Source organism: Rhamphochromis longiceps, linkage group LG7 (assembly GCF_057381845.1).
Source record: "Rhamphochromis longiceps isolate RC_006_pf linkage group LG7, R_longiceps_female_GT1.1, whole genome shotgun sequence".
Lineage (NCBI taxonomy): Eukaryota > Metazoa > Chordata > Actinopteri > Cichliformes > Cichlidae > Rhamphochromis > Rhamphochromis longiceps.
Window position 1 is genome coordinate 30,401,903 of NC_140563.1, and position 26,439 is coordinate 30,428,341.

A 26,439-nucleotide genomic window follows, 5' to 3' on the forward strand; every position below is an offset into this window, starting at 1 on the left:
ACTACAACAGTTCAAAATCAGGACTACTGAGGACTTAACCAAGACAGAACCAGAATCAGAACTAGATGATAGTAGCACTAAAAATCATCATAGACCTGCACTACACTTATTTTTTAATTCTACCAAAGTTCACTATTTAGATTGAGAAAAGTTTATATAATTATTCAGCCTTGTTGTGCAAACAAGCCTGCATAACTTAATAAATATAGAATTTGAAAAATAACAAACCTAAAAAGAAACACTAGGTACGAGATACATGAGGACCTATGATACGGTGATACTTTTGGTAAACAACCATTTGACTAACATGTGTGTCTCACCTGCTCTTGTTCATCTCTGTTCTGTCCTCGTTCTCCATCTCCCTCTCTGTTCCTCTCTCTCCCTCTTTGTGCTGACAATCATCAAATCTACAGTTGAAACCAGATATTTACTCTTCAGATAAAAACACAAACACTTTTTTAATTGTAACATCAAATCAGACTAAATGTTTATTTTTTTTAGATAAATATAAAAACATATTTGTTAACTTTAAGAGTAAAGAGAGAAACTGTCTGTATTTCTTAATTGCAAATGGCACCAAATTGTATTCATAATTGAGCCACACTTATGGAGCTCCACAATTCTTTTCCTGGTGTTTTGGTTGATATCTCTTGATTTTCCCATGTCACAGAAACAGGCTCTGTGTTTTGCCTTATATGCATCCACAGGTGTGCCACCAATTTACTCACATGGACTCTACTAACCTATCAGAAGCTTCTTCAGCTCAGAATGGAGTCGTCTGGAGTTTTCTTATTAATTAACAATAAACTTAGTGTATATGTACTCCTAAATTTAATGAAAGTGATAAAAAATAAACAGCTCTGTCTCTCTTTATTCTGACATTTAACTAATTCAAAAGACATTTCAATATTTATCTAAAACAAGTTTACTCTAAATTGATGTTGTACAGTAAAAATGTTTTATGTTTTCTCCCTAAAGTGTAAATATCTGGTTACAAATGTGAATATCCTGCTGCGTACTGAAATCCCTCTTGTTTTGCATAGAAATATACTGAACAACATCCAAAGCATAATATATAAAATAACATTTACCTGAGTTTTTTCTTTGAAAGAACCCTCTAATGTCCATTCTTATATTTCAGTGCATTACTGAAACCGATTTAGTCGGGGAGGGTAAGAACTGAAAACGTAATATTGGTCAAGTGTTCAGTTTGATATCAATCTTTCATGATGCACCGTCATATTTACATTATTTGTACAGTACGAATGATTTTCTTTGGTACCTGGTCAAACTTAAGCTCTCCTTAGTATGGCTGGCTCCGTTTCTCCAACAGCGCACTCACTGCTGGCAGCAGCTGCCCCCGCCCCCTCGCTCAGTCGCTTAGTGCCTGAGCTCGGATCATACCAATATCAGGGGGGATTCACGCACAGTCGTAAATTCCCACAGTGTGCACTATGTGCTTCGAATATTGTGTGTACTTTTTGTTTTATACAGTTGTCAGCCAGGCATCTAACTATGAAAAATTACACTCCAAAAGACCCCGGGAGGAGGCCCCGGGGCAGACCCAGGACACGCTGGAGAGATTATATCTCTCGGCTGGCCTGGGAACGCCTTGGTATTCCCCCGGATAAGCTGGAGGAGGTGGCTGGGGAGAGGGAGGTCTGGGCCTCTTTGCTTAGGCTGCTGCCCCCGCGACCCGGCCCCGGACAAAGCGGATGAAGATGGATGGATGGATGGAAGACCCCGGGCTTCTGACAAAACAACCCGGGCTTAAGCCCAGTAAGCCACCCCCACGCTCCGCCCCTGGCTGTAACCAAAGCAGTTGCTCCTAAAACAACTCCTGTTCGTATGGCTGCAGCTCCTCTTTCTTCAGCAGTAGGTGCAGTTTTCTGTCTGCATCCTACCTGCTGCATCTTTTGTACTTCTTCAGAAATCCCCTTAAGCTTTTCTACAATCTCTCTCATCCTTGACTGACGACTGTTAAATTGTTGGAAGAATGAATCTGCATCTTTAATAAGTTTTTCCATTACTGTAGATAAGCATTGCAGGTCTGTGCCTTCTGCTGTTTCTGGAGCCAAGGCCATTTTCTGCAGTTTCCTCCAAGCTGGATGTACTGATAAGTTTTTCTCTGCCCAGTCTGGTGAACAGCTTCACGTCTGACAGGTTAACTGTGGATAAGCGTTGATGCAGGTGAGTTAAACACATTCAAGACTGGAAAAACCCAGTCAAAGAAAGTCAAGACACTTTATATTGTAAAGCAAAGACCAGTGTTGGCGTAGTTACTTGAAAAAAGTAATGTTTTATACATTACTTGTTACTTTTCATAAAAGTAATTTAGTATGTTACTTAATCACTCGCCGGCAAAAGTAATTTGTTAACCTACACAGGACATTTCTCCAGTGGACACTGGTAAAAAGTCTACAGCATTACTCTGAGAAACCCAACAAGCCAATGGGAATAGTTCAAGATGTAATGACAACATGCTATCAACATGACTCTACACTTCATCCTGCAGCATCTGGACTCCCCAGGAACCTACGCCAGGATCCTGTTTGTGGACTTCAGCTCTGCCTTCAACACCATCCTTCCAGACCATCTCCAAGCTTTCCCAGATGAATGTGCCTGATCCCATCTGCCGGTGGATCACTGACTTCCTGACGGACAGGAAGCAGCATGTGAGGCTGGGAAAGAATGTCTCGGACTCCCGGACCATCAGCACCGGCTCCCCTCAGGGCTGTGTTCTTTCTCCTCTGCTCTTCTCCCTGTACACCAACTGCTGCACCTCCACCCACCAGTCTGTCAAGCTAATCAAGTTTGCAGATGACACCACCGTTACTGGACTCATCTCGGACGGGGATGAGTCTGCCTACAGGAGGGAGGTTGAACGTCTGGTGTCCTGGTGCAGCCACAACAACCTGGTGCTGAACGCCCAGAAGACAGTGGAGATTATTGTGGACTTCAGGAAGCACACAGCCCCACTCCCCCCCATCATCCTGACTGACACCCCCATCACCTCTGTGGACTCATTCCGCTTCCTGGGTACCACCATCACCCAGGACCTGAAGTGGGAGCCCACCATCACCTCCGTCATTAAGAAAGCCCAGCAGAGGATGTACTTCCTGAGGCAGCTGAAGAAATTCAACCTGCCAACACGGACGATGATGCAATTCTACACTGCAATCATCGAGTCCATCCTCACCTCCTCCATCACCGTGTGGTACGCTGGAGCCACTATCAGGGACAAACAGAGACTGCAGCATGTTGTGCGCTCTGCTGAGAAGGTGATTGGCTGCAGACTCCCATCTCTGCAGGACCTGTACACCTCCAGGACACTGGGGCGTGCAGCTCGGATCTCAGCTGACCCTTCTCACCCTGGACACAGTCTGTTTGACCTGCTCCCCTCAGGCAGGAGGCTCCGGTCCATTCGTACCAGAACCTCTCGCCATAAGAACAGTTTCTTCCTCTCTGCTGTTGGACACATGAACAATAACCGTATGACTGTTCCCACCACTAACACATGACCCTACGCTGTGTTCACTGCATCATTCCATGTTTGGCACTGATCACCACCTGCACTCATGTATATATCATGTATATATCATATATATATCTATCTACTTAGCACTTTTAATTCTTATTTTTATGTCTATTTAAGCGTTATCTGACAGTATGGTTGCACTAAGTACCGCAGCAATTTCCTAATGTTGTAAACCTACTCAACATTTGGCAATAAAACCCTTTCTGATTCTGATTCTGAACACCAAAGAGCATTCTTCGGTTACACAACAACACTGAAAATGACAGTTTGTCATTATGAAAGAAGGGCAAACCTCTAGAAGCTGCATTCAACTCAACATTCCTGAGCCAACACCCAGAAACTTTTAGCATCACTTTCTTTGCTGTTACAATCATTAACTGATGCAAACATTAAGCTGTATGTCCAGCTTAATGTCCAGCTCCAAGTTAAACTGTGACTATAATTTATATTTGACCTGAAAACCGAATGGATACTATAATCTTTGGGACCCACCTGTTAAATTCCTGCAGACTCGTTACTGTATTTATTGCAGGCAGTCTGACAGACGGATGGAAACTGCAGTTGAACCAGTTGGAGATGTACAACCCTAAGGCAGTACTGCAACTTTTAATAGAGTTTTGCAAAGGGAAACACTCCAGACAATATAAATATGTTTTGAAACTAGACTCAAGGTTACAGCTGCAATGACACAACAGAAAAGGGAAAAGACAGAGTGGATGAACCAACTACTGACTAACACTGTAAAAGACATTCACCATTAGACCAAGAATCACATTCATAACTGCTCAGAAACTTCATCTTTTTTAATGATCCTGTTATCCTAATAACTAAGGTGAAGTGGAGATGGAAAGATGCACACTAGAGACCTTTGAAGCCACCCTGAACAACCCTGATCACCCACTTTATAACATCTCCATGAAACAAAAAACATCGGTACTGGAAGACTCCTCTCCCTCCCTTTGTTGTAAAACAGAAACAGAAAATCATTCACACCCACAGGTATCACAATAACAGCGTCAGTATCAGTTCTCAAACTGATGTTTATGAGTGTTGGCCATATGATTTACTGCCAAAGTCCTGCAGAGAAACACAGATTTACCTTTTGGGTAACATTTGGTTTCAGTTCCACAGTTTATGTACTGTCTGCCAACCAGCCCTTTGTCTCCATCCTGCTGTCAGCTGTTAGTTTGATATTGTGTGCTGATTCTTACCTGTTTGGCTGTAGAAGCTGTGTGCCTGAGGAACACTGAGTCTTCAGAAAGCTGAAGCCTTTGATGGAGTGTTATCACAACCCTGCCAGGTGGGAAACATTGACACCCGAGTGTGTGAATGCGATAACTCGAGGATGAAGCGATGTAGCTTTTTCAAATTGATACCACAGGTGTGACTATTAAAAATCTCAGATCTCAGAGTTTGAATGTAAGTAACCTTGTCCTCAAGGTTGAAGGTCAGAGGTCAAGTTTTTTTAAAACTTGTAAATGCAATAATTTGAGAATACGGCTATATATGATTTTTTTTAATTGATACCATAGGTGCATCTCCTAGGAGGCTGAGGTGTACAACTGGCCGCCACCAATATTTTTATTCAGTCACTTACGCATCACAGTTACGCGTCTCGTCTCAACACATATAACACCTCTCAGGTGAGTCTTAGTGCTTCACATGGGAATAATAGCATATCCAATAAAACAGTTTACTACACATCAATATTACCTAAATGCCTGTCTAAACAGATGTGCTTTGAGCTGTTTTAAGTAGCTACATCAAAAAGAACATCAAAGTGATTACAGATATGTTTATTCCAACTAAGGAAAATGAACCAAAGCAGCCTTTTAAACAACCATATGTCTTCGGGAGAATGGTTTGCTGAATTTGCACCTAAAGGCACCAGCAATAGATACATAACGCTGACATAGCCCACAAGGAACATCAGCGTGTGGCTCGTGAACGTCGCACAAAGAGCAGCTGGAAGCCGCTGAAGCAGCGCTATGTGACGTTGACGCTCCAGCTTCTCAGTGGGAAAAGGATCGCTCAGAAAGAAAAGGCGTCGGAATCCCTCTCTGTGTGGATGGCGCAAAGAGAAGTAGCACGTAGGCATGACGACAGCCTCTTCGTACCTTAAACACACGTTTAAGGTACGAAGCGGCTACCACCCCGCACACAGCGCATTTAGCCTACCTGGGAGCGATGATAACAGAAATAAATCCAAGTTGAAGTTTCTCATTGATGAAGCAGCGTCGCTTGGTCGTAGGAAGAAGCAGCCAGTGCCAGACTTCCCCAGCTACAGCCTACAATCAGAACACCTGTTTACACCTGAGGGAAAGAATTCAGCTTTCAGCACAAAATAATAAACGACATACCAACAAACCTCAGAGGGACAGCTTCCAGGAAAGTAAGAATCCAACATAAATACAAATCAGGAACAACCTGATCAGGCCGAGGGGACGGGGCATAAACAAGACTCCTACCTGCGACAGGTATGAGAGTCAGGTGAGCAGAAACCCGGATGCAGAGTCAGCAACAGGAGAGCAAAAGAGAGAGAGAGAGATGTTCAGATGGCAGCTACTATTTATCAGCCATAAAGCATAGCAAAGTGACACTGATCAAAGTATTAATTCTGCTACATTTAAAAGTCTTAACAGTGTGAACTGTTAAATTTAAATATGACATTTAATGTTAAATCTAAATATTGTATAGCAATTGATTAGATTTCATTTATTACATTTAAGATGCTTTTATGTTTCCACTTGCCTCTTTGTAAAAGTCACCATAACTCCCAAAATTATTCCTTGCTCTCATAAACATGAAGCAATATTTTCAGTAAACACCAACTGAAATATATCAAATCAAAGATTTATTTATTCAAATAATTAATCAGTAAGGAGTCTTATGATAGTCAAGTGATTAAATCCTAGCTTTGTCCTAATTCATAGGCTGTATCCATCGGAGGACTGGGCCTTTGCAGTCTACATGGGCCAGGTCCTTTGAAGACCGAGAAGGGCGGAAGTGTGAGGCTGTGAAATGGGACGGTCTAGCCAGATTTTCGTCATCAGCTGTCTCGGTGCAGTTTAATAAACTCAGCCATCTGCTCCTCTCTCGCTAATATATAACACAGCATTGGAGTAAATTCTCGACCATCTCACACTTTTGTTTAATCAGTTTTCTGTTTGACGTTTATTCAGCTGTGTGAAAACTATAGCCAGCACTGCTGGCTGACTTCTGGCATGGTAAGTGGCATGTCATCCAGAGATGAGCCAGGCCTGGCAATGATAGCACTGTTTATGTGATGGCATGCCATATCTGGTTCGATTGGTTTTTGGTTTATGTGGCCCAGGCTCATAGAAAACATCACTTGATGTCGGATCCGGGCCACACCTGTTGCCTGATGCCTGTCATGGCAGGGTGTATGTCAACCAGATGTGGGCAAGGTCTGGCAATAATGGCACTATTTATGTTCCTATTTTAGTTAGAAGACCCAAATGCCATATTGCAATACTATACTGCTATGGTGGCCAACGTTTCAAATGCAGGTTTGACAGGTTTGTGAGTGTACACTTTATCCAAAACCTAGTTAGGGTTTACTGATGTTTACCACTGGGTGGCTGTAGCTCAGGAGGTAGAGCAGGTCACCTATTGAACAGAAGGTTAGTGATTCAATCCCTGGCTCCTCCAGTCTGCATGTCAAAAGTGTGAACGTGTATGAATGTAGTTAGGAAGCACTCAGTTTAAAGACAGTGGGTGAACATGGCATGTTGTAGAGAGCACTTTGAGTAATCCGGGAGAGTAGAAAAGTGCTATATAAGAATCAGTCTATTCACTGTCTGAACAGAGTTTCATCATGTTTCTTTTGCACTATCATGTTCCAGCAAATTTTTATTACATTGTTTGATGAAGGTACACATTAGGCTGACATCTGGGGCCAGAGCTGAAACTGTTCTGAGCCAGCACAGGGCCAGCAGTGTGTTTGCAACTGGCCCATGGCTGCACACAACTTACACATGGCCCACATACCGCAAAGAATGACAGCCCTTTGGTGACCCAGATCAGGTTTGCCAGGTAATCCACACGTGGCTCAGCACAGGACCACCAGTGTGTCTGCAACTGGCCTTGTGCTGGCCCATGTGTGGGCCAACTCTGGCAAACCAGATCTGGGCCACCAAAGGGCCGTCATTCTTTGCGGTATGTGGGCCATGTGTAAGCACATTGTGTGGGCCAGATCCGGGCCATACCAATTTTGCTATGTGGGTTATATATCATGTTTAACCTGAGTAGCGAGAAAGACCGCGCGGGGGGGGAGGGGTTGAAAACATTGTGCCGGGAGTCCGCTGTTCTCGCCGTCAGAGCACTTTTGAAAATATGTGGTCTTGATAAACCGATTATATTTGAAGTTTACACAGCTACATTCTTGCATGAAAATATGTTAAAAGTTTATTTTGCGACCCAGAAAGAGTAAGAAGAGTAATATTAAAACTAAGTAGCTGCAGTAGTAGTAGCCATTGTTGGAAACTGGAAGTGGCTGGGCTAATCTGAGACATGGTTTTTCAATTTTGCTGTCCGGGTGGAAAATCAGGAGAAATTCGGGAGAATGGTGACTCTGGGAGATTTTCGGAAGGGACACTGAAATTCAGGATTCTCCTGAAAAAATCGGGAGGGTTGGCATGTATGGGGGTGGATTAACCTGAAATTGCTTTCTAATGTTTCATGTTGTCTTCCTTGTTTGTACCTTTTTTCTGATTTTTAGTTGTTATGTAATGAAGAAATGTTATTATTTTAAGTCAAGTTAAGAAGATCCAAGCTTACAATTTACAGTTATCTAAAGAGCTCACACAGATCTGCCATATATAAATAAATAAACCATAGCCAACCTGTTATTTTCATACTTAGTTTTTGAGCCGTTTTTTCCCCGATTTTCAGACTATCCCACAGCCACTAGGGGGCCCTTAAGCTGCAAATTCAGCCTCAGTGTAACTGTAAATATTAACTGGTCTTAATCTGTATCCAGATAAACTGCCAAATGTGTTTAATGAAGCAGCTCTGGGAGGCCGATTCTTGACCGATTGTGTTCCACTGTGTGTTTTTTCTGTTCAGATTTCCTTTTACTGCACTGTCGGTGTTCTTTAGGGTCGCTGTCACACTGAAACATGAAGCGTCTGCCAATCAGATTCTTTCCAGATGGTTTAACATGGTGAATCAAAATCTGTGTTCATAACTCCACCAATTTTACCAAAGATCTCCCACCACGGGCTCAAACGCAGACACAAACCATGACTGACCTGCCGCTGTGTTTTACAGAGGGCTAGACACTCACTGTTGGACTTCTCTTGTACATGCTGACAATAATTTGAACCAAAACTTTCAAATTTGGACTCATCGCTCCATTAGACCTGTTTTCACTGATTTTTAGTTCAGTTCTTGTGTATCTGTATTTGTGGCCCCTCAAACCAGAGAGGCGGGCACAGGAAGAGATAAGCAGAAAAAAGGAAAGAGTCGTTTAAGAAAATGCAACTTTTTGTTTCCACCCTGAATTTTGTTATTTTTAATTTTGAAGGTTTGAAACTATTTTTAAAGATATTTACAATTACCACCTTAAAAATGAACCTGTGTGACCAGACTGAAGCCTTCAAACACAAAGCATCACTGAGTCCTTAAACAGGAAACTCTGAACCTTATTGTAAAAAATTATTCAGAAATATAAAAAACTTTTTTTATTTATATTAACACAAATTTATCCAGCAGTAAAAGCATTTTAACAAATCGTTTCTGTTTTTTTCTTTCACCCGAGAGAATCTCTCTACATTAAAAAAAGCTTTCCCAGAATTCCCTGCAACTTCTCTTTTCACAGCGACAACAAACTAAATCATAAAAAAAAAAAATCAATATGTGCATTTAGAAGCAGAGCAATGAGACAAAATTACACACACTTCCACTCTCACAGGTAAAACAGCAGTAACAGACCATCACCATAGAAACACTCTCGCACACGCTCATTGGACACCGAACGGACAAACCAACTGGTCACAGTTTCAGTGTTTCTTCATTTGAATAAATAATGTGACCTTTGATTGGACTAAAACTAGAAAACATCATGGCTTTTATTTTGAAAGAATCCTTTCTTACTATTTGTTTCCTGTTTTGTTTTGGTCCCTGAAAGATTTTCTCTCCGAGTCTGACAATCATCTGAGATAAAAAAAAAAATTCTCTGTTAAATCTTTTAATTTTCTGCTTCTTTTCACCTTAAATGTGACTTTTTTCAGTCCCTGTTTGTCTGCTCTCTGATTGTGAGAACCATAAGTACCAATCTCTGCTCAGTGGCTGCAGCAGCGTCAGCATTTCAGTCCATTTGTACGCGGAAAGCGCTGATTTCCATTGGCCGCAGCTGTGCGATGCGCGGCGGATGCCGTTGTTGGGCAGACTCTGGCTCGTCGTCAGCTCGCAGCAGCGTGAGACCCGACCGACGGACTGATTGGAACTGAAGCGGAGAGAAAAGGTCGTCCAGGTTCACCTGGAAACACAACAAGAAGAAAATTAAGTCATACAATCTTTTAATGTCATTTTAAATCTTAAATAAATGGCGAGCGTGTCATCACCTCTTCATGCTCGCTCCACGTGCACTGAGGCGCCGGCTCGGGGGCGGTGCTACAGTCAAACCCCTTCCTGTGGAGGAACAGGGCGGTTTCCTGTGATGGTGTATCTGCTTCCTGTTTACACAAACACAAAAAAATGACCTCGTTTCTGACAGGTGATCGATTCGCGCTGATCGAGAACCTTGACAGGAAGTTTGAGCCACAGGTGTTTCCTTACCGTTACCGCAGTGACATCACACAGGTTATTATCTCATCATTTATTTTATACCTGTACTCCAGGTGCATCTCTCACCTGCGTGTCCTCCAGCGTCCTCAGGTTCAGCAGGTGGATGTCGCACGGCAGCGACGAGTGGAGTGGCTGGAAAGGGCGGAGCTTTAGCAGCTGGCTGTTGCTGGTAGCAACCATGGTCATGGGCGGGTGGCAGAGGGAGAGGGAGGCCAGGTGGGCAAGCAGCGACAGGTGATCAACTGAGGCTCCTCCCACTTCCTGTCAGAACAAAAACACAATAAAACCAGAGTGAGAAAAAATATTTGTTGTTATTGTCGAAGCTCCGACGGCGGTTTGTTTCTGTGTCATATCGAAAACTTTACTCTGAGTATTTTCTGCTCAAAGTAATCAAGTCACCTTTGATTTAAAAACAAAAGCGAAAAAGTGATGAGCGTTGATCTCACAAAACACTGTGCCGTGAGACTAGGCCCCACCGACAAATCTAGCTATTATTTCTGCCGACTATTATTTCTGTCCCTTACCTTAGCCCCGCCCCCACGGTCCTCCAGCAGCAAGTGGTACAGGCTCGCTGTCAGCTTGTTGTCGGTGACACCCTGCCCAAGGCCGCGGTTATCGTCCTGTTGCAGGCGCCGGTCCAACACCAGCTCCAGTTCACCTGCACAGTTAAGGAGTCCCACAGGTCAAAGGTCCACCAACTGCAGTGACTCTTTAAACAGCAACGTTACTGATCTGATAATTTTGCTACTATTAAAACAGAATAGAAATGTGATGTAAACTGTGGGCTCACCTGGTTTGAGTGACGCGACACCCTGACTCTGAGCCGACAGCAGCGACAGGCGACTCGTCGAGTCCTGCAGGAATACCGCTGATGTCATCGGGTAGAAGTTAGCCTGCAGGGGGAGCTTCGCCAGCGTTCGACGCTGCTGCATCTATACCGATAACAGATCAAGACTCAGTAAGGAATCACAGAAGGGACTGCATTTCAAAATAAAAGCAGCAGAATTGTGTAAAAACCTGGAAACCGTTGAGGTCAGAGTAGAAGCGGTTGCCACTGGCAACGTCACTAACAATCTTCATGACGAGCTCACGATTGACCTGAGACCGAATGTCCACCAAGTTTGAAATCTCCAGGGATTTCCCAGCATGCCCTGGGACAGGCAGGCAGAGCAGATGCTTAAGAATTATTCAAAGCAAATTCATATTTACAATCATTTATAATTTATTTTATAAATTTATGAATGAAGTCATTACCATCCAGGTGGAAGAGTCGCACTGTGTGTGTAAAGTGTGGGAAATGGGAAGTGATGTCAGAGAAGATGGGACCTCTGGAGATGCGGACCAATGGAGGTTCAGAGGATGTATAGAGCTGCAGGAGACATTAACAACAAGTCAGAGGACAGAGCGAGAGAGAGAGCGAGAGTTTCAGGTGTGTTCATGCTGGTCTCACCTGAGCCCCCTCATCCGCGGGCAGGAACAGGTAGGCCCCGCTCTTGTCCCGGGATCCGGTTCTGGTTCCGTACCACAGGAACTGAACCTGGATCTTACGGACTAGACCAGACTGCAGGCGGAGCTTCTGGATTTCAAAGTAAAAGCAGGTCAACAAGATGCTTTAGTGAAAAAGAAACCTTATTTTGAAAATAAGATGATATCTAACCACACATGATTTTATTCACATTTTGTTTTCTTCTTTGCTGGTTTTGAAGGTGTAATCGTACAGAGACTGAAGCAATCTTGACTCAGATTTTTACATTTTACAGTCATGTTTTTGAATTTTCATTATTTTTAATCCCTTTTACTGAATGTATCAGTTCTTACAGTTTGTTACTAAGAACATGGAAGTCTGCCAACAACATTCACACAACAGACTTTTAGTTTGAAAATCCTGACCTCCAGCAGGCCCGTTTCAGGTGAGCTCCATATCTGGATGTGTTTGTTGCTAAGTGACAGGGGTGCGTCTGCCTCAGATCCTTGAAGGCTGGACACCTGGAAGTGCTCGGTGTGGATATCTAGCGGGTTGCCACGACGATGGACTGTGTAGCGTACCCGAGGGGTGGAGCCAGAGGATGCTTTGGTCACATGGTACACGACGAGTGACAGAGGAGGAAGTTCAGCCACGAAGGAGAGCTAGAGTGAGAGAAGAGGAAGTTAAAGCAAACCGCAGTGATCAATAACCTGATCAGTGAGCTGGTTCTCACCTGGAAAGTGTCTGTGGATGGCCGGCTTGGCTCCGCCCACACCGCAGAGATCTGAGTGGACATTTGTCGGCCCGTTTCAGCGTCAATAACCTGTGCGTCCGGAGAGTCAACGACGACGCTGATGACAGAGGTACGGAGCTGCTCGGTGGGGTTAAAGATGATCAATGACCTGAAGCAGAATCCAATAATCAATAGAAGTGATTGTGATTGAAGTCAGTCGCTAACAGGAGTTACTGACATTTACACTCCCAGAGGCCCGCCATTTTTTTCTCACTAATTTTATTACTTTTTAAAGACACTTTTTCTACTTTATTGTTTTGTGTTTTGACATAAAGACGATCGTCTAAAATCTGAACTGTAAATACAAAATTGAGATTATATCTGCTCTTTCCCCCCTTTGTTCAATTTACACATTCACAATATGAAAAGTATTAATAAAGCTCAGTTTAAACAGCAGTAGTAAAATAATAAAATAACCGGATTATTTCATTATTAAATTCACACCTTAAAATTTTTTTAAAAAAAGGGAAAAAAAAGGCCTCTTCAGTTCCACCCACATACCTCGGCTCATAACTGAGTGAGAGCGTGGTCTTCTGAGGCAGAGCGTCCTGCGCCGAGATCACTTCGTCCTGGAGGAAAGTCACAACATTAAAACAGTTTATCGTTTCTAACATTAAAACTTTCTAAACTCATCTTTTAACTTCAAAAGTTACTAAAGTCAGTGAAGCCTCTTTAAGGAGTAAAGACATGGAGGATGGCCTGAGGATCTGCACCAAGGCCCAGTATGACATAAAGAAGGATTATTGGGAACTAAGCTGCTCCACCAAGAATAAAAACATGGACTTGGATATAAATCACGTTAAAGGATGAAAGCATTAAAAACATTCTTCATAAATATATGAAGTCCAGAGGAAAGTTAAAAGTCACCATTTGTAAGAAGGGCTTTGATTGGTCGTGGTGATATTGGCTCTTGTCCAATAGGAGCAGCCAATGAGCGGAGCTCTGCAACACCTGGTGTAGATTCAGGATCGACTGGAATAACCTGGAAAACAAACAAACATTAGCTAAAAATTTCTGTTTCTTTATGTTTTTTCCTTTAATTTTAAATTCAGGAAACAGTTCAATATTTAAAGTCTCCAAACACACGACAACTGAGAGTCTACACGGCAAAAACATGCCAGCAACACGCTTATTTAACAGGAGTGATGGACTATTAGTGTTAGATGCTAAATCTAGATGAATGGGTGTCATGGGAGGCTAATGCTAAATGCTAACTGCACACACTAGATGTGGTGGTACCTGTTACCGTTGCCAGTGGCGACGCCGTCCTTCAACAGAAAGCATGGAGGAAACAAATGAGACAAAAAAAACAGGCTAATGCTAAAAATAATACACAGATACAGGTGATGCTAACACTGATGTGCTGTGAAAAGGTATTTTTTCCCCCATACCTGATATTTCTTTGCAGTTTTGTTACATTTACATGTCTAACAAATTTTGATATTAGGCAATTTGTTTAAATAGAAAATGAATCTGTTTAAATTATAACTTTATTTATTAAGAAAAAATGTTATCCTGTGTGAAAAAGTAATTATCCCTCTTGTTTAATTATGAAGTAACTGTGATTGAGCACATTTTTTGGAAAGTTGAGCTCAGTTTCACTGCCACTCGCAGACCTGACTCCTGGTAGACCTGCTGAATCAGAACTCACTTAAACAGAAACTGTTTTACAAACTGAAGCAGGCTAAAGGATCTCACAGGAGAATTCTAGAGGAAAACCACTGCTACCAAAAAGGCTTGTCTCACATATGCCAGAAAACATATGGATGATCCCGAGATCATCCATATGTGATTTCCGAGAGTGACGCTGAAAAACTAGTTCATGCATTTATTACTTCCAGGCTGGACTACTGTAATTCATTATTATCAGGATGTCCAAAAAACTCACTGAAAAGCCTTCAGCTAATCCAAAATGCTGCAGCAAGAGTACTGACAGGGACTAGAAAGAGAGAGCATATTTCTCCTGTTTTGGCTTCCCTTCATTGGCTTCCTGTTAAATCCAGAATTGAATTCAAAATCCTGCTCCTCACATACAAGGTCTTAAATAATCAGGCCCCATCTTATCTTAATGACCTTGTAATACCATATCACCCTATTAGAGCACTTCGCTCTCGCTCTGCAGGCCTACTTGTTGTTCCTAGAGTATTTAAAAGTAGAATGGGAGGGAGAGCCTTCAGTTTTCAGGCCCCTCTTCTGTGGAACCAGCTTCCAGTTTGGATTCGGGAGACAGACACTATCTCTACTTTCAAGATTAGGCTTCAAACTTTCCTTTTTGCTAAAGCATATAGTTAGGGCTGGACCAGGTGACCCTGAATCCTCCCTTAGTTATGCTGCAATAGACGTAGGCTGCCGGGGGGGATTCCCATGATGCATTGAGTTTTTCCTTTCCAGTCACCTTTCTCACTCACTATGTATTAACAGACCTCTCTGCATTGAATCATATCTGTTATTAACCTCTGTCTCTCTTCCACAGCATGTCTTTATCCTGTCTTCCTTCTCTCACCCCAACCGGTCGCAGCAGATGGCCGCCCCTCCCTGAGCCTGGTTCTGCCGGAGGTTTCTTCCTGTTAAAAGGGAGTTTTTCCTTCCCACTGTTGCCAAAGTGCTTGCTCATAGGGGGTCTTGTGATTGTTGGGTTTTTCTCTGTATCTATGAAGCGCCTTGAGGCGACTTATGTTGTGATTTGGTGCTATATAAATTGAATTGAATTGAATTGAGATTGCTGGGAAAATACTCTGTGGGGGGAAAAAAGCTGCACCTTGATTCCGTTCCATTACATCTGGCATCAAACTAACAGCACTTCATAAAAAGATCATCAGAGCAACAGATGGGGGTGGTAGTGTGACGGTCTGGGCTGCTTTGGTCCTTTGGGACCCGTACGAGTTGCTGTAATTAATAAAACCACACATTTGTGGGTTATGCAGCAAGACAATGATCCAAAACACGCTAGCAACTCACCCCTCTGACTCAAAACAAAATCTAATTTTTAGGGTGACCGTTCATGTTAGGAAACCCTGCAGTGTAGCTGAATTATTACAATTCTGCAAAGAGGAATGGGCCAACACTATCACTTCTTATGATAAAAGGGAAAAACAAGACTTTATTTCAAATGCTACATTCCAGTTCTTGCTGCCAAGGCTGGCAGAATCAGTTATTAGGTTTAGGGAGCAATTGTTTCACTTTTTTTTTTTTTTTTTTTTTTTATAAACACAGGAACAGATCAGCAGTTTTCCCTTAATAAATGAAATCATTTAGATATCATTATTTAAACACCGTATTTTGTATTTTCTCAGGTCATTTTTGTCAGTTTAAAAAAGTTATAAAAGCAATTCACTAAAGAAAGTGCTGTACATATTTTCTTCTATTGTTCCACCCTCCTTGCTAATGTGTCTACTGCAAGCTTCAACGTTTACCTGGCTGTTCTTTCACACGGCAGAGATTAATGCTCTGTTTGTGTTTGATTGACCTTTTAATAAGTTAAATGTATTGCTTTTATTTCCCGATTATCTTAACATGCTACTTTGCTAACATGAAGTAACTACCTGGTACCATAGTCAACCACCACATGCTCCCGTTCGGTGCCAGTGACGGCGTCATGGTGTTGGAAGAGCGCCAGGTTCCGCCTCCCCGTTGTCAGCCACTGGAAGTACTCACGTGCTGGAAAATTTTCAGCCAGACGACCATCGCTATGGGAACGACGCATCTCAGCCAGTGTCAGGCTGAAGAGGATTTCTGTTGCTCTGACACAGAAAGAAGACTCAGACAGTCACCATAAAAATAAAGACAACATCATGATGTGTATCGTGTAACCACACAGAGCGGCGGTACCTCAGCGTGGCCTCCAGCTTCCTGTCGAGGCGTTTGTAAAATGGCCGGGATGTGAAGTACCCGGTCCAGTAGTGATCGTCTCGGTCGGCATACGAGAAGAAGTCTCCTCGGAGCTTTGGCAGAGTCGTTCTCGTGGTGCTCAGACGCCGATGAAGAGCCTGGAAGTAATCAGAAAGCGTCCCGAAACGAGCCTGAAAATAAGAGAAGAGGAAAGCTGTCGATCAGCGAAGAGCTGATGTTGCTGACCTGACTGTTTGCACTGATAACAACCTCATTTGCTTTCTTTGTCACTTTTGTATTGCATGTCCAGATGTTGTTTCAAAATATTTTAGATATCATGAATCATATTTGTGTTTGCCATTTTTCACATGAGACATAAACACACTGATAGTTTTTAATCACATCAATTTTTGAAACAACAATGGCCAGAGTTGTGATTCATTATAATAATAATTTTAAAAAACTCTTTTGCATGGGTATTTACTGGATATTAGTGTGACATTCAACAAATGGAAAATAAAATAAAATATTCTAGAAAAGTGGAAGAGGAGACCCTGTGGAACTGCGTCAAGTTTGTCTGAGTCATTTTTGCAAAGAGAAACCTATTTGTCAGGCAGTAATGATAAATATTAGCAGGCAAAAATCACACGTGGAGTTCCACATGGCTGCATACTCGGGCCTCTTCAAGAACAGCAAAGACCAACATAATGTCTCCAAATGTTGATAATCAGTTGGTCCCACCTGGGAACCAGGTGTCCTGGGAGCTCACCTTGATGTGGAGCTCTGGGTGCTGGTTGAAGTAATCAAAGAGTTTCTGGTAGTTGTTGAACTGAACGTCCCACTCGCTTGACTCAACGTATCGAAAGTCATCGCCAAGAGGAACAAGAAGGACAGATGAGCGAAAGAGTCGCGACTTCTGACGGTATTGATCCAGCAGGAGGAGTGCTCTGAGAGGACGACAGGTGGATCAATAGAAGCTCTGATCAATCAGAGTGATTATTAACAACAAAACTAGCAGAAATACAGCAAAGTAACCGAAGAAGAAGAGAAGCTGCTATGTTAAATTAATGAAGTTTGTTAGAAAACTATTTGTATTATCACTGTCATTCTAGAAAATGACAATGATAATACAATAACCTTTACTCTACTTAGAATACCTGAAATTCAAAGTAAAGGTTAAAAAAAAGAAAATGTCAAGGAAAAATTAAAAGAAGAAAAGGAAAATAAAACTAAAAAAGATTAAAAAATCAATCAAAATTTAAAATGTCAAGAAAAAAGTTCAAAGGAAGAAAAATAAAAAACTTAAAAAGGTGGAAATTATGTTAAAACATAAAACATCCATGAAACAGTTTTGAATAAAAAATTTCAATTTATTTTCAATAAAATTGCTTAATGTAAAAAAAAAAGTTTAAAACAATTTTAAAAGTTGCCTAAATTTGAATGGTAAATAAATAAATGAATCACGAAAATTCCTTAAAAGTGAAAGTAAAATAAAATAAAATAACCCTTCTTTTAAAAAGAAGAAAGCTCCAAAATTCAATAATACACCTAATGATAATAATAATAATAATAATAATAATAACAGCAATAATAACAAAACAACAACAATAATAATAATAATAATAATAATAATAATAATAAATAATAATAATAATAACAAAATAATAATAATATTGTTATTCTCTTTGGCCCCGCTTCCTGCTCACCTCTCATGGACATTCTGGTCTGTGATTGGCTTTGGTGGGATCTTCCACGGACAGAAGGTCCGTCTCCCAGGCAACCGCTGGAAGTCAAACTGACAGCAGACCGCTGGGTTTGGACCGCACGTGTGCGGCACATCATAGCTGTAGAAGGGCATCATGTGACATGTGATGTCACTACGGGAGGAGGAGTCTGATGGACAGGAAGTGGGCAGAGTTAAACACTAACTGCCCCTTTTCCTTTTTGTATTTCATTGGTTATTAATAAAGTTTTTTGACTATATTTTCTTCAGTAACACCATTAAATTAAAAAAATTAATAAAAATCTGAATTTAATCCACATTTTTAAATGACTTACAATATTTAATCATTTAAATTATTATTTCATATATTTGTCAAAATTCCAAATGTTTTGTATTGTTCATGATTAATTTTTCCATCACTGAAAAAACATTATTTACCCCAGCTTTGTCGCCATAGAAACTCGAGGGTCTGTTGCTGGGCAAAGTGCTTCTTGATAGAGTAGTGAACTCTCTGGATGAGCATGTTGTGAAGCCCCGCCCCCTTCAGCAGGTACGCCATAGAGGGGGAGTGGCCAAATGGGTCAATGGCCCAGCCGCTCCTCGGCTTCACACCTGCACAGAGAAAACACCACGGTTAAGCACGCGAACAGGAAACACATCATCACAACAACGTGCCAAACAGGGGAGTCATGTGACCCAGGTGTTTCTGCAGCCACTGGTGTCCCTCCATCAGCTGATCCAGCATAGCGAAGTAATGAGAGTTTGCCTCATCGGGCATCACCCAGCCGCCCGTTACCAGCTCCAACTGCCCCGCCTCCACCAGGCTGGCCAATCACACGAAAGGAAACAGAAAACAGGGGAAAAAATGGCTTCAAATGATGAAAATATATATTTTTTTAATTACAAAAATTAACAGAAAGAATTTAGTTACATTTATTTAAGCAGGTTAAAACTTACAAGTTTTTCTTTTAAAGGAAATATGACAAGAGAAAAATTGAAATTAAACTGAAAGGAAAATTCAGAATAAGCAAGAAACAGCTTACAATTTTAGTTATAGTTTAAAAAAATAAAGTCTGCTTCTGTTTTTTTCCTCCCAGCTGTTATAATAAAGTTTAACATTCAGACTGCCACAATTTTCTGGGGTTAACATCCATCTAAGGATGACATCTTGTACGACGGTCTGACTGAAGGATTTCAACAAAACTGAATGGCGCTGATATCACTCTGGTTGTAAAAGAGGAAGAAAACTACACCGCAGCCATGTCTGGAGGGTCAGTGAAGTCATGCTAGCTGACATTATGCTACTTGATGGTTAGCTACAGAGCTCTGGTTAGACTAACATTAACACATTAGCATTAATGAAGATAGAGGATGAGGGTTAAACTGTTTTAACAGCCGCCATCACAAGACAGGAAGTAGTTGCTGAAAACAGACCCAATGTTCAAAAAAGAGAAGGTCTGAGAGGATTGCCCCACAGCACGAGGTTGTTATTAATCTGCTGCTGAGCGCTTTATGTTTATATTAGAAAGTCCTGATCCTGAGCTTCATGTCCACTGAAATCTTCTGAATCCTTCAAATATTTGGGAAGCTGTGATGGGCTGTGATTTTAAAAACTGAGCATACAGACGAGCTGCACATGAACAGTGCTGATAAAAAGCTAGAGAGGACGAGAATGATGACTGCTGGGTTTTTGGATGGAGGCTGGTGTCTGCAGCATGTTATAAAGAGATGAGACTCAAAGCAGACGCTCAGACTAGAGAGAGGGGGGAAATGGCATCAGATACAGACTCAATGAACCAAAACTGTCTGCGGCTCGACTCCTGAGCTCTGCACATCCTTGCCTGTGTTTATCACTTCATTTTATTTTTGTGCTTCCTCCTGTTTTCCAGATGTTTCTGGTATTTAAACAACATTGGTTAATTGTTTAATTTTCAGAAAAAGAAATGAAGAATAATTACTTTTGGTTTTTCTGGACATGTTCAGAAGTGACTGGAAAAAAACAACCAACCAACCAAACAAAAAAACCCCAAACAAACATGAAAATGAAAGGAAGCTTGAGGAGAAGTTACCGTTTGACTGCTGCTCTCTTCTGGTCGTCGATGTCATTCCACCACTTGGAGAAATAACTGATTTCAGCCCAGATTAACTTCCTCCTGAGGAGCAGAAAACATGACATGATCGATAATCTGTCAGGAACTCGATCAATAAACAGCATCACGAAGCACAAACTGATAAAGAAATCAAACTTCTGATAAACTTAATGTAAATAAGTTTTATTTTGGAAAAATATGAAGATCATTTCTTCCTTTTCAGAGTCAAACCAACATCAGTCTGTGCTGCTGTGTCTTTGTTTCACGTCATGATGTTTGTTTTTGTGTTTTATTGTTGTTGTTTTATCGTCAGTCTGATCTGTATTTTATTCCTGATCTCATTGGATGATGGCAAAACTCATAATTCACATCATACTTTTTTATAAAACTCTGAAAGCTCCAAACATTTTTAACAGGTGTCTAAAATGATCTAATTTCTGTGTCATGGTGGGAAAACCAAAGAAAAAAAAACATAAATAAATACATTTACACCATCAGAGAACAGAATGTTGGGTGGGGTTGTTTTCAGCTAGCCTGGTTATGAAGGTTGATTTTAACCTCTAAACCTTCTCTGTGGTTAATAAAAACATTAATATAATAAGATGCAAATCTGCTGATAAATGCTGCTTTAATATTAAACCTGACTTTAGTGTTAGGTTTAGGAAGCCGTCTGTGAGGCGCGTCAGTGCACAGGAAGTGGGCGTACCTGCTGTCCTCGCTCAGTTTGACCACCATGTTGTCGAGGATGTGTCTCGTCTGGTCGTGGTAGTACGCGTCGAACGTCTTTATCCAGCCTGTGACAACAAGAACAAAAAAAACCAAATCACCTCCACGTGTTAGTTCAGCCACCGTCACGCCATCAGAGTCTCAGAGTCTCACTCACCAGGGTCGTTGTGTGAATGTGGAATCAGGAAGAGCTCCAGAGGTTGCTCCGACCACTCGTCGCCCTTGTAAGTGATCTCAAAGCCCTGCTTCCAGGGACCGCCATCGGGGTTATCGAAGGGCAGGAGGTCATAAACATCCAGCAGCTGATGGAGGAGGGGTTATTATTAAAACTTTATTTCTATGTTAATAAAAACTTTGAATATGTTAATAAAGATTTACACACGTTTTCCTTTGAATATTTATATTTATTGTAACTTTCAGTTCTTCATTCAAACTTACGAAACCCATTTAAACTAAAAAATAAAATCATTATTAATGTATCCATTTGATGATTTTATCATGATTTTATCAATAAGAGAAACTCTCTGTCTCCAGACTCCAGCACTATGAACCCTTCAAGCTGTCCTCATCAAGATTATTTTATTTAATTTTGTTCTAATCAATAAAAGGAGACAATTCTCAAACACAGGAAGTCCAAGCAGACGGTGAGGTAACCCCTCTGATGTCAGCATGACTTTTCAAACTAGAGGTGGACACACTCAAACAACAGTTACTCTGCATAAAAATATTTGCTGGGATGTTATTCTAGATATTCAGAGAGTGAAAAAAGGACATTTCTGTCCTTACAGGCTGGATGTGTGCCAGTGTAACTTTCATAGTTTAGTGTATTATAATCTACAGAGATCAGAATGTGTCAGTATGTGAGGAGGATGAACTTTCACAGTGTATTCACCAGAGGTGCCAAACCAGAATCACGTAACTGTGACGTCAAGGAACCAAAGGTAAACAGGAAGCACGAACACATCCATGAAACTGACACAGTGTGTGCGAGCTGCTCGTTTACATCCACACCAGTGTGTTCTGAAAGATTCCCTGAGCCTGTGTTTGGATGCTGAACATCATTGATTTACTTTTTTTTTTTATTTAGCAGCTACATGCTAAACATGCTAACCATATCTGCCTGTGTTCAGGGTCAAATACTTTTAAGATCAATAAATTTTATCTTAAATAAGTGTTTGATTCATTTGACATTACAGCCGATCCATGCCAACACCATGTTAGTCACACGTTAAACTGCTGGTTCCCGTTTGATAAAGTGTTGATATCAGCATCTTTAAATAAAAAGTAATAAAAAATTAAAAACTGCAAAACTTGAGTAAATGTTGTCAGTTAAATCTTCTAAAGTTGAGACAGAACAAAATATAAATGTAAAATTTTGCAGACCTGAACTCCGTCCACTCCATCCTTCATCTCTTTAGCCAATCGGCAGCCAGGAAGAGCCTCACCCCTCCTGCCGAGGGCGGAGTCTATACTGTTGTTGGCTCTTTTCCACGCTGATGCTTTGCTTTGGAGCAGAGTGTCACGGAGCATGGCAACCAATCGGTTGTTGTCGCTAAGGAGACGCTCCAACCCGTCAATCTTCTGCTGGAGGTGGGCCAAATCCTAAAAAACCCCAGAGATCTGATTGGTTCAATTTTTATAATTAGTTTGAATTCGTTTCTCTTTCCTTGGTAATGAAATATTTATATAATTTTAAAAGTTACCACTACCACTTATTATTATTATTATTATTATTATTATTATTATTATTATTATTGTTGTTGTTGTTGTTGTTATTGTTATTATTGTTATTATTATGGGCCAATTTTATTTTTATTATTATTATTATGAATAATGACAAGAATCACAGCTAAAAAGAAAATTTAAGTTAATGTGAAAAAAGATTTTAAATTTTCTTTCTCACAAATGACACTATTTTGAAAATCCACAGGCTCTTATTGTGAAAAAAATTAAAACTCTTATGGACGCACCTCATCCACCTGTCCACCAGGTGGCTCCCCATATCGCTTAGACTCTGACCCCTGCATGAGGTCCAGCATGCGGTACAGTGACATCACAGCCACGCAGAAGATTCCGCCCACCAGAACCGCCAACATCCGACTCCTCTTCATCGCTATGACAACAAAGAAACACATTTTCTATCAGTTAACTTTTTTTTTTTCCAATAATTTCTGCTTTGATTTTTAGGAAAACTGTAAGTTGTATGTCATGTAATAATTTTTATACATTACACTTATTTTATAATGTGCATGTGCAAAAATAATCAGGCTCATGAGCTCGATGCTGGAAATGTATTAAAAATGACCAAATAAAATTATTTAATTTAATTTCACTGATAAAACAACAGGTTGATCGTTCATGCTTAGCGGTGCAGTCGAGGCTCGTTCTGAGCAGGAAACACAGTTTAAAGTCAGGTCAGCACAAACAGACTGTGGAGACTTTGAACCTCAGAGTCCGTTTGTCAAAGTAAATATTTCAGAGCTGATATCAGAATTATTGACTCATGTTTTCTTATCAGTGCCCAGCAGCTGTCTGCTCTCACAGCTGCACCGGTTAAATGTTCAGAGAGCTGAAGGACTTATTTCTGTAATGTTTCACTGCTCAAGAGTTCAGAGGGACTAAAATAAACAAACTAAAAATAAATTACTGATCTTCTAACCGCCTGCATCGGCCCAGAAGTTTACGATCATCTCTATGTTAGTGCCGCAGAGTAATCAGACTACTTTTAGGCTTGAGGTGTTAATTCACTGTCTGACCTCTTTAAAGACTCCACAGACCCTGTGACCAATGGGACCACAACAGATGGACAGGGTCTGCCCGACAGGTAGGACACCTGACAGGTGAACCCCAGGCTGACCTGGCAGTCTAACACATGGTTCCTGCTTTTGTTCTTCTGTAGATCTGGAGGTTAAAGCAGTCGCTTCACCTGGCGTGACCTCTTCCTGCAGGAGGGCTGAATACTTCCTGACTGGCTGACACTGATGACAGACTATCAGCCGATAATTAAAGAGTTTATGGCCACAAATACAAAGAAGAAAAGGACCAATCACATGAAAGCTGCAGGTGTTCAGATCTAAGGCTACGAGATAGCATCTGAAAACACTCAGTCATGATTTCTTAGTCTGGAAGTGACGCTGCCTCCATGGATCAAACGGAGCGGCTCAGCTCACAGAGGCGATTTTTGACTTGTTAATGAATTCTGTGCAATACTCCTGACTCGCTTTACTTGTCCTCTGCTTTGCATAGCATACAACAGGAAGTCAGTCATGTTGCAGGATGAATTTCATAGTCTTTCCCTTTTAAAAAAAAAAAAAAGGGGGGGGGATCTTTAAAGAAATAAAAGATATGATCAGAAGATCTAAGAAAACTCAGTTTTAAACATGCTGGGGCTTTTAAATATCGGAGACCTTCAGAGATCTGGATGTTTCCATCTGTCCGTGCAGCTGTGAGCACTTTCCTTCCTGAGGACAGTGAACTCAGAGTTTCTGCTGAAATAACTTTTTTTTTTTTTTTCACTTTTCCTGAACCTGTTTTTCATTTCTGTGTCACTGCTCAGTCCAGGAAGATCAGTCATTTCCATAAAAGCAAAGTTTTCAGTCTCAAAACCAGCAGGTTAGCTCTGAGGGAGGAGTCAGGCTAAGTTTTTAGACATTAATAGAGTTCAGGAGGGTTACTGCACTGCTGCTGATATTATTAACAAGAAAAAACACACACACACTCACTTTTTTGCACACTTGGAACTTTTCTTCATGAAGTTGCTACTAGTTCTACAAACTGTGCTGTAAACAGTAATGATGATGATGATAAAGTCCAGAGTGTAATAAAGAAATTTAACTGAGGTAAAAACTCAACTTAACTTAAATTAAATAAAATCATCTGATATGAGTATTAAGTTTAACTCTTTACACATTTAAAAGCAAACATGCAGAGGAGAGCAGAGAGAGTCTGAGCAGGCAGAAAATGAACTGAAACCTTATTAATAATCATTAGTAAATGACGCAGAATCTCTGCTTTAAATATAAAGTACAGCCTGCTGTCTGACATTTGAATTTTCCTTTACACACTAATACACAGATAAAAACATTTACATCAAAATATTATCATTAATCACAGTGCAGGAAAAACAGGCCGGACTCTCAGAAGTCCTCCTCTAGGATCCAGCTGTGCACTCCAAAGCAGAGAGTGAGTTACAGCACATTACAGACCGTTTACCCGGCTGTTTGAAAGTTTTTAAGCTTTTCTCCCATAAAGTCGACATCTGACGCCCTCCTCTGTACGCCCCAGAGTAGCTTGTACACATCCAGTCATTTTGTTCTAAAATGTGATGTTTCAGAAAAAAGCTTCAATGGTTCCTCCTAGCACACTTTCAGGAGGAAAGAGTTAAATGTGAGACTCGCTGTGTTATATTTAGTCTTTATGTTGTCAGCTGCTGTCTGGTTTCTGTGTTTTCTGTAAGATGATTCATTTAAAAAAGCACAAATTTCCTGCCAAAAACTTTACTAGCGAACAGGAAACGAAGCATCATGTGACGCACATCTGGAGAACATCCTCTGGCTCCAAACTCCGAGTTTAAAGGCGCGTTTGAAGAAATTTAATATGTGCAGACTTTTCACTTTTTAGTGCACATGAAGGAGAAAGCACAGTATTGAAGCGCTCACAGAGCATGACCCATAAAGTTACGTTTGTTTAAGTGTGTGTTTTTTCTTTAGGTTTACATTATTTGTCTAAACTCTGAGGTTTCCCATGTGTTTTATGTTGTATTATTTGATGTGTTCACTGGTTTTATGTCCTGTCCTCGTGTCTCGTGTACAGCAGCAGAGTGTCATTCCCTCTGTGGGACATTAAAAGGTGAGCACGTGATGAACAGGTGAGTTTCCGAGCTCGGATAAACTGCGCAAGTCTCCAGGGTTTCTGTGGATGTTTCACAATTTTTCTGCTCACAGGAAACTTTCACACGTTTCCTGCAGTAAAATCTGCCCGTCAGCTCTCCGGAGACCAAACAGCTGATCTTCAAGTCAAACTTGTCACGCAGAAGTAAAACTGACCAATAGAAATAATTTAGAATATTTTCACCTGCCGGCTCACCTGATGCTTTCCGCTGCAGGTCTAAGAACCTCCGACAGAAAATTCATCAAACTTTACTAACTTCCACTCAGACTTTTCCTTCCTTACTTCCGGGTGGTACAAACGCTGGCGGGTCTCGCGCTCTCTCTGCGTCTCGTGCCGCAGTTTACGTGCGCAATGACGACACTGCGTGACCTCAGCCTCCCGCGAAAACGAACCAAATAAAAAACAATAAATAAATTAAAAGTTTCTTAAAATCGAACAAAAATAAAGTTCGGACTTTTGGCAGAGTCAGACCACTCTGCTTCTGCTGCTGCGCCTGCGCACTGCCTTTTGTTTTCCTTCCTGCTTGGTTGAGCTTACTCAGCACGACGTCACTTCCGTTGAGTCACGTGGTGTAAA

At 41.2% G+C, this 26,439-nt stretch overlaps 1 protein-coding gene and 1 long non-coding RNA gene across 3 annotated transcripts; both read right to left on the reverse strand.

Annotated features, from left to right (window-relative positions):
- Positions 1–1,302: 1,302 nt before the first annotated feature.
- Positions 1,303–6,015, reverse strand: LOC146665580 (uncharacterized). The gene is made up of 4 exons (XR_014912628.1): positions 5,907–6,015; positions 5,717–5,826; positions 4,750–4,831; positions 1,303–2,168 (listed from the first exon to the last, which is right to left on the reverse strand). It is a non-coding gene; the product is annotated as an uncharacterized LOC146665580 (long non-coding RNA).
- A 3,213-nt stretch (positions 6,016–9,228) lies between these two features.
- Positions 9,229–26,390, reverse strand: LOC146665581 (alpha-mannosidase 2-like). Of its 2 annotated transcripts, none has more exons than XM_085413282.1 (24): positions 26,059–26,390; positions 22,944–23,086; positions 22,357–22,575; positions 21,131–21,275; positions 20,954–21,041; positions 20,227–20,310; positions 18,854–18,981; positions 18,596–18,769; positions 18,141–18,327; positions 17,204–17,381; positions 16,435–16,625; positions 16,149–16,346; positions 13,474–13,588; positions 13,108–13,175; positions 12,547–12,715; positions 12,239–12,475; positions 11,799–11,924; positions 11,603–11,717; positions 11,366–11,499; positions 11,139–11,280; positions 10,873–11,006; positions 10,415–10,609; positions 10,126–10,236; positions 9,229–10,040 (listed from the first exon to the last, which is right to left on the reverse strand). In XM_085413282.1, the coding sequence occupies exons 2-24, from the start codon at positions 23,082–23,084 to the stop codon at positions 9,870–9,872; spliced, it is 3,450 nt and encodes a 1,149-aa protein (XP_085269408.1). In that variant the 5' UTR covers positions 23,085–23,086; positions 26,059–26,390; the 3' UTR covers positions 9,229–9,869. The 2 variants fall into 2 exon arrangements, with proteins under 2 accessions (XP_085269408.1, XP_085269409.1); XM_085413283.1 differs by having other exon boundaries at positions 26,047–26,390.
- Between the last annotated feature and the right edge of the window lie 49 nt (positions 26,391–26,439).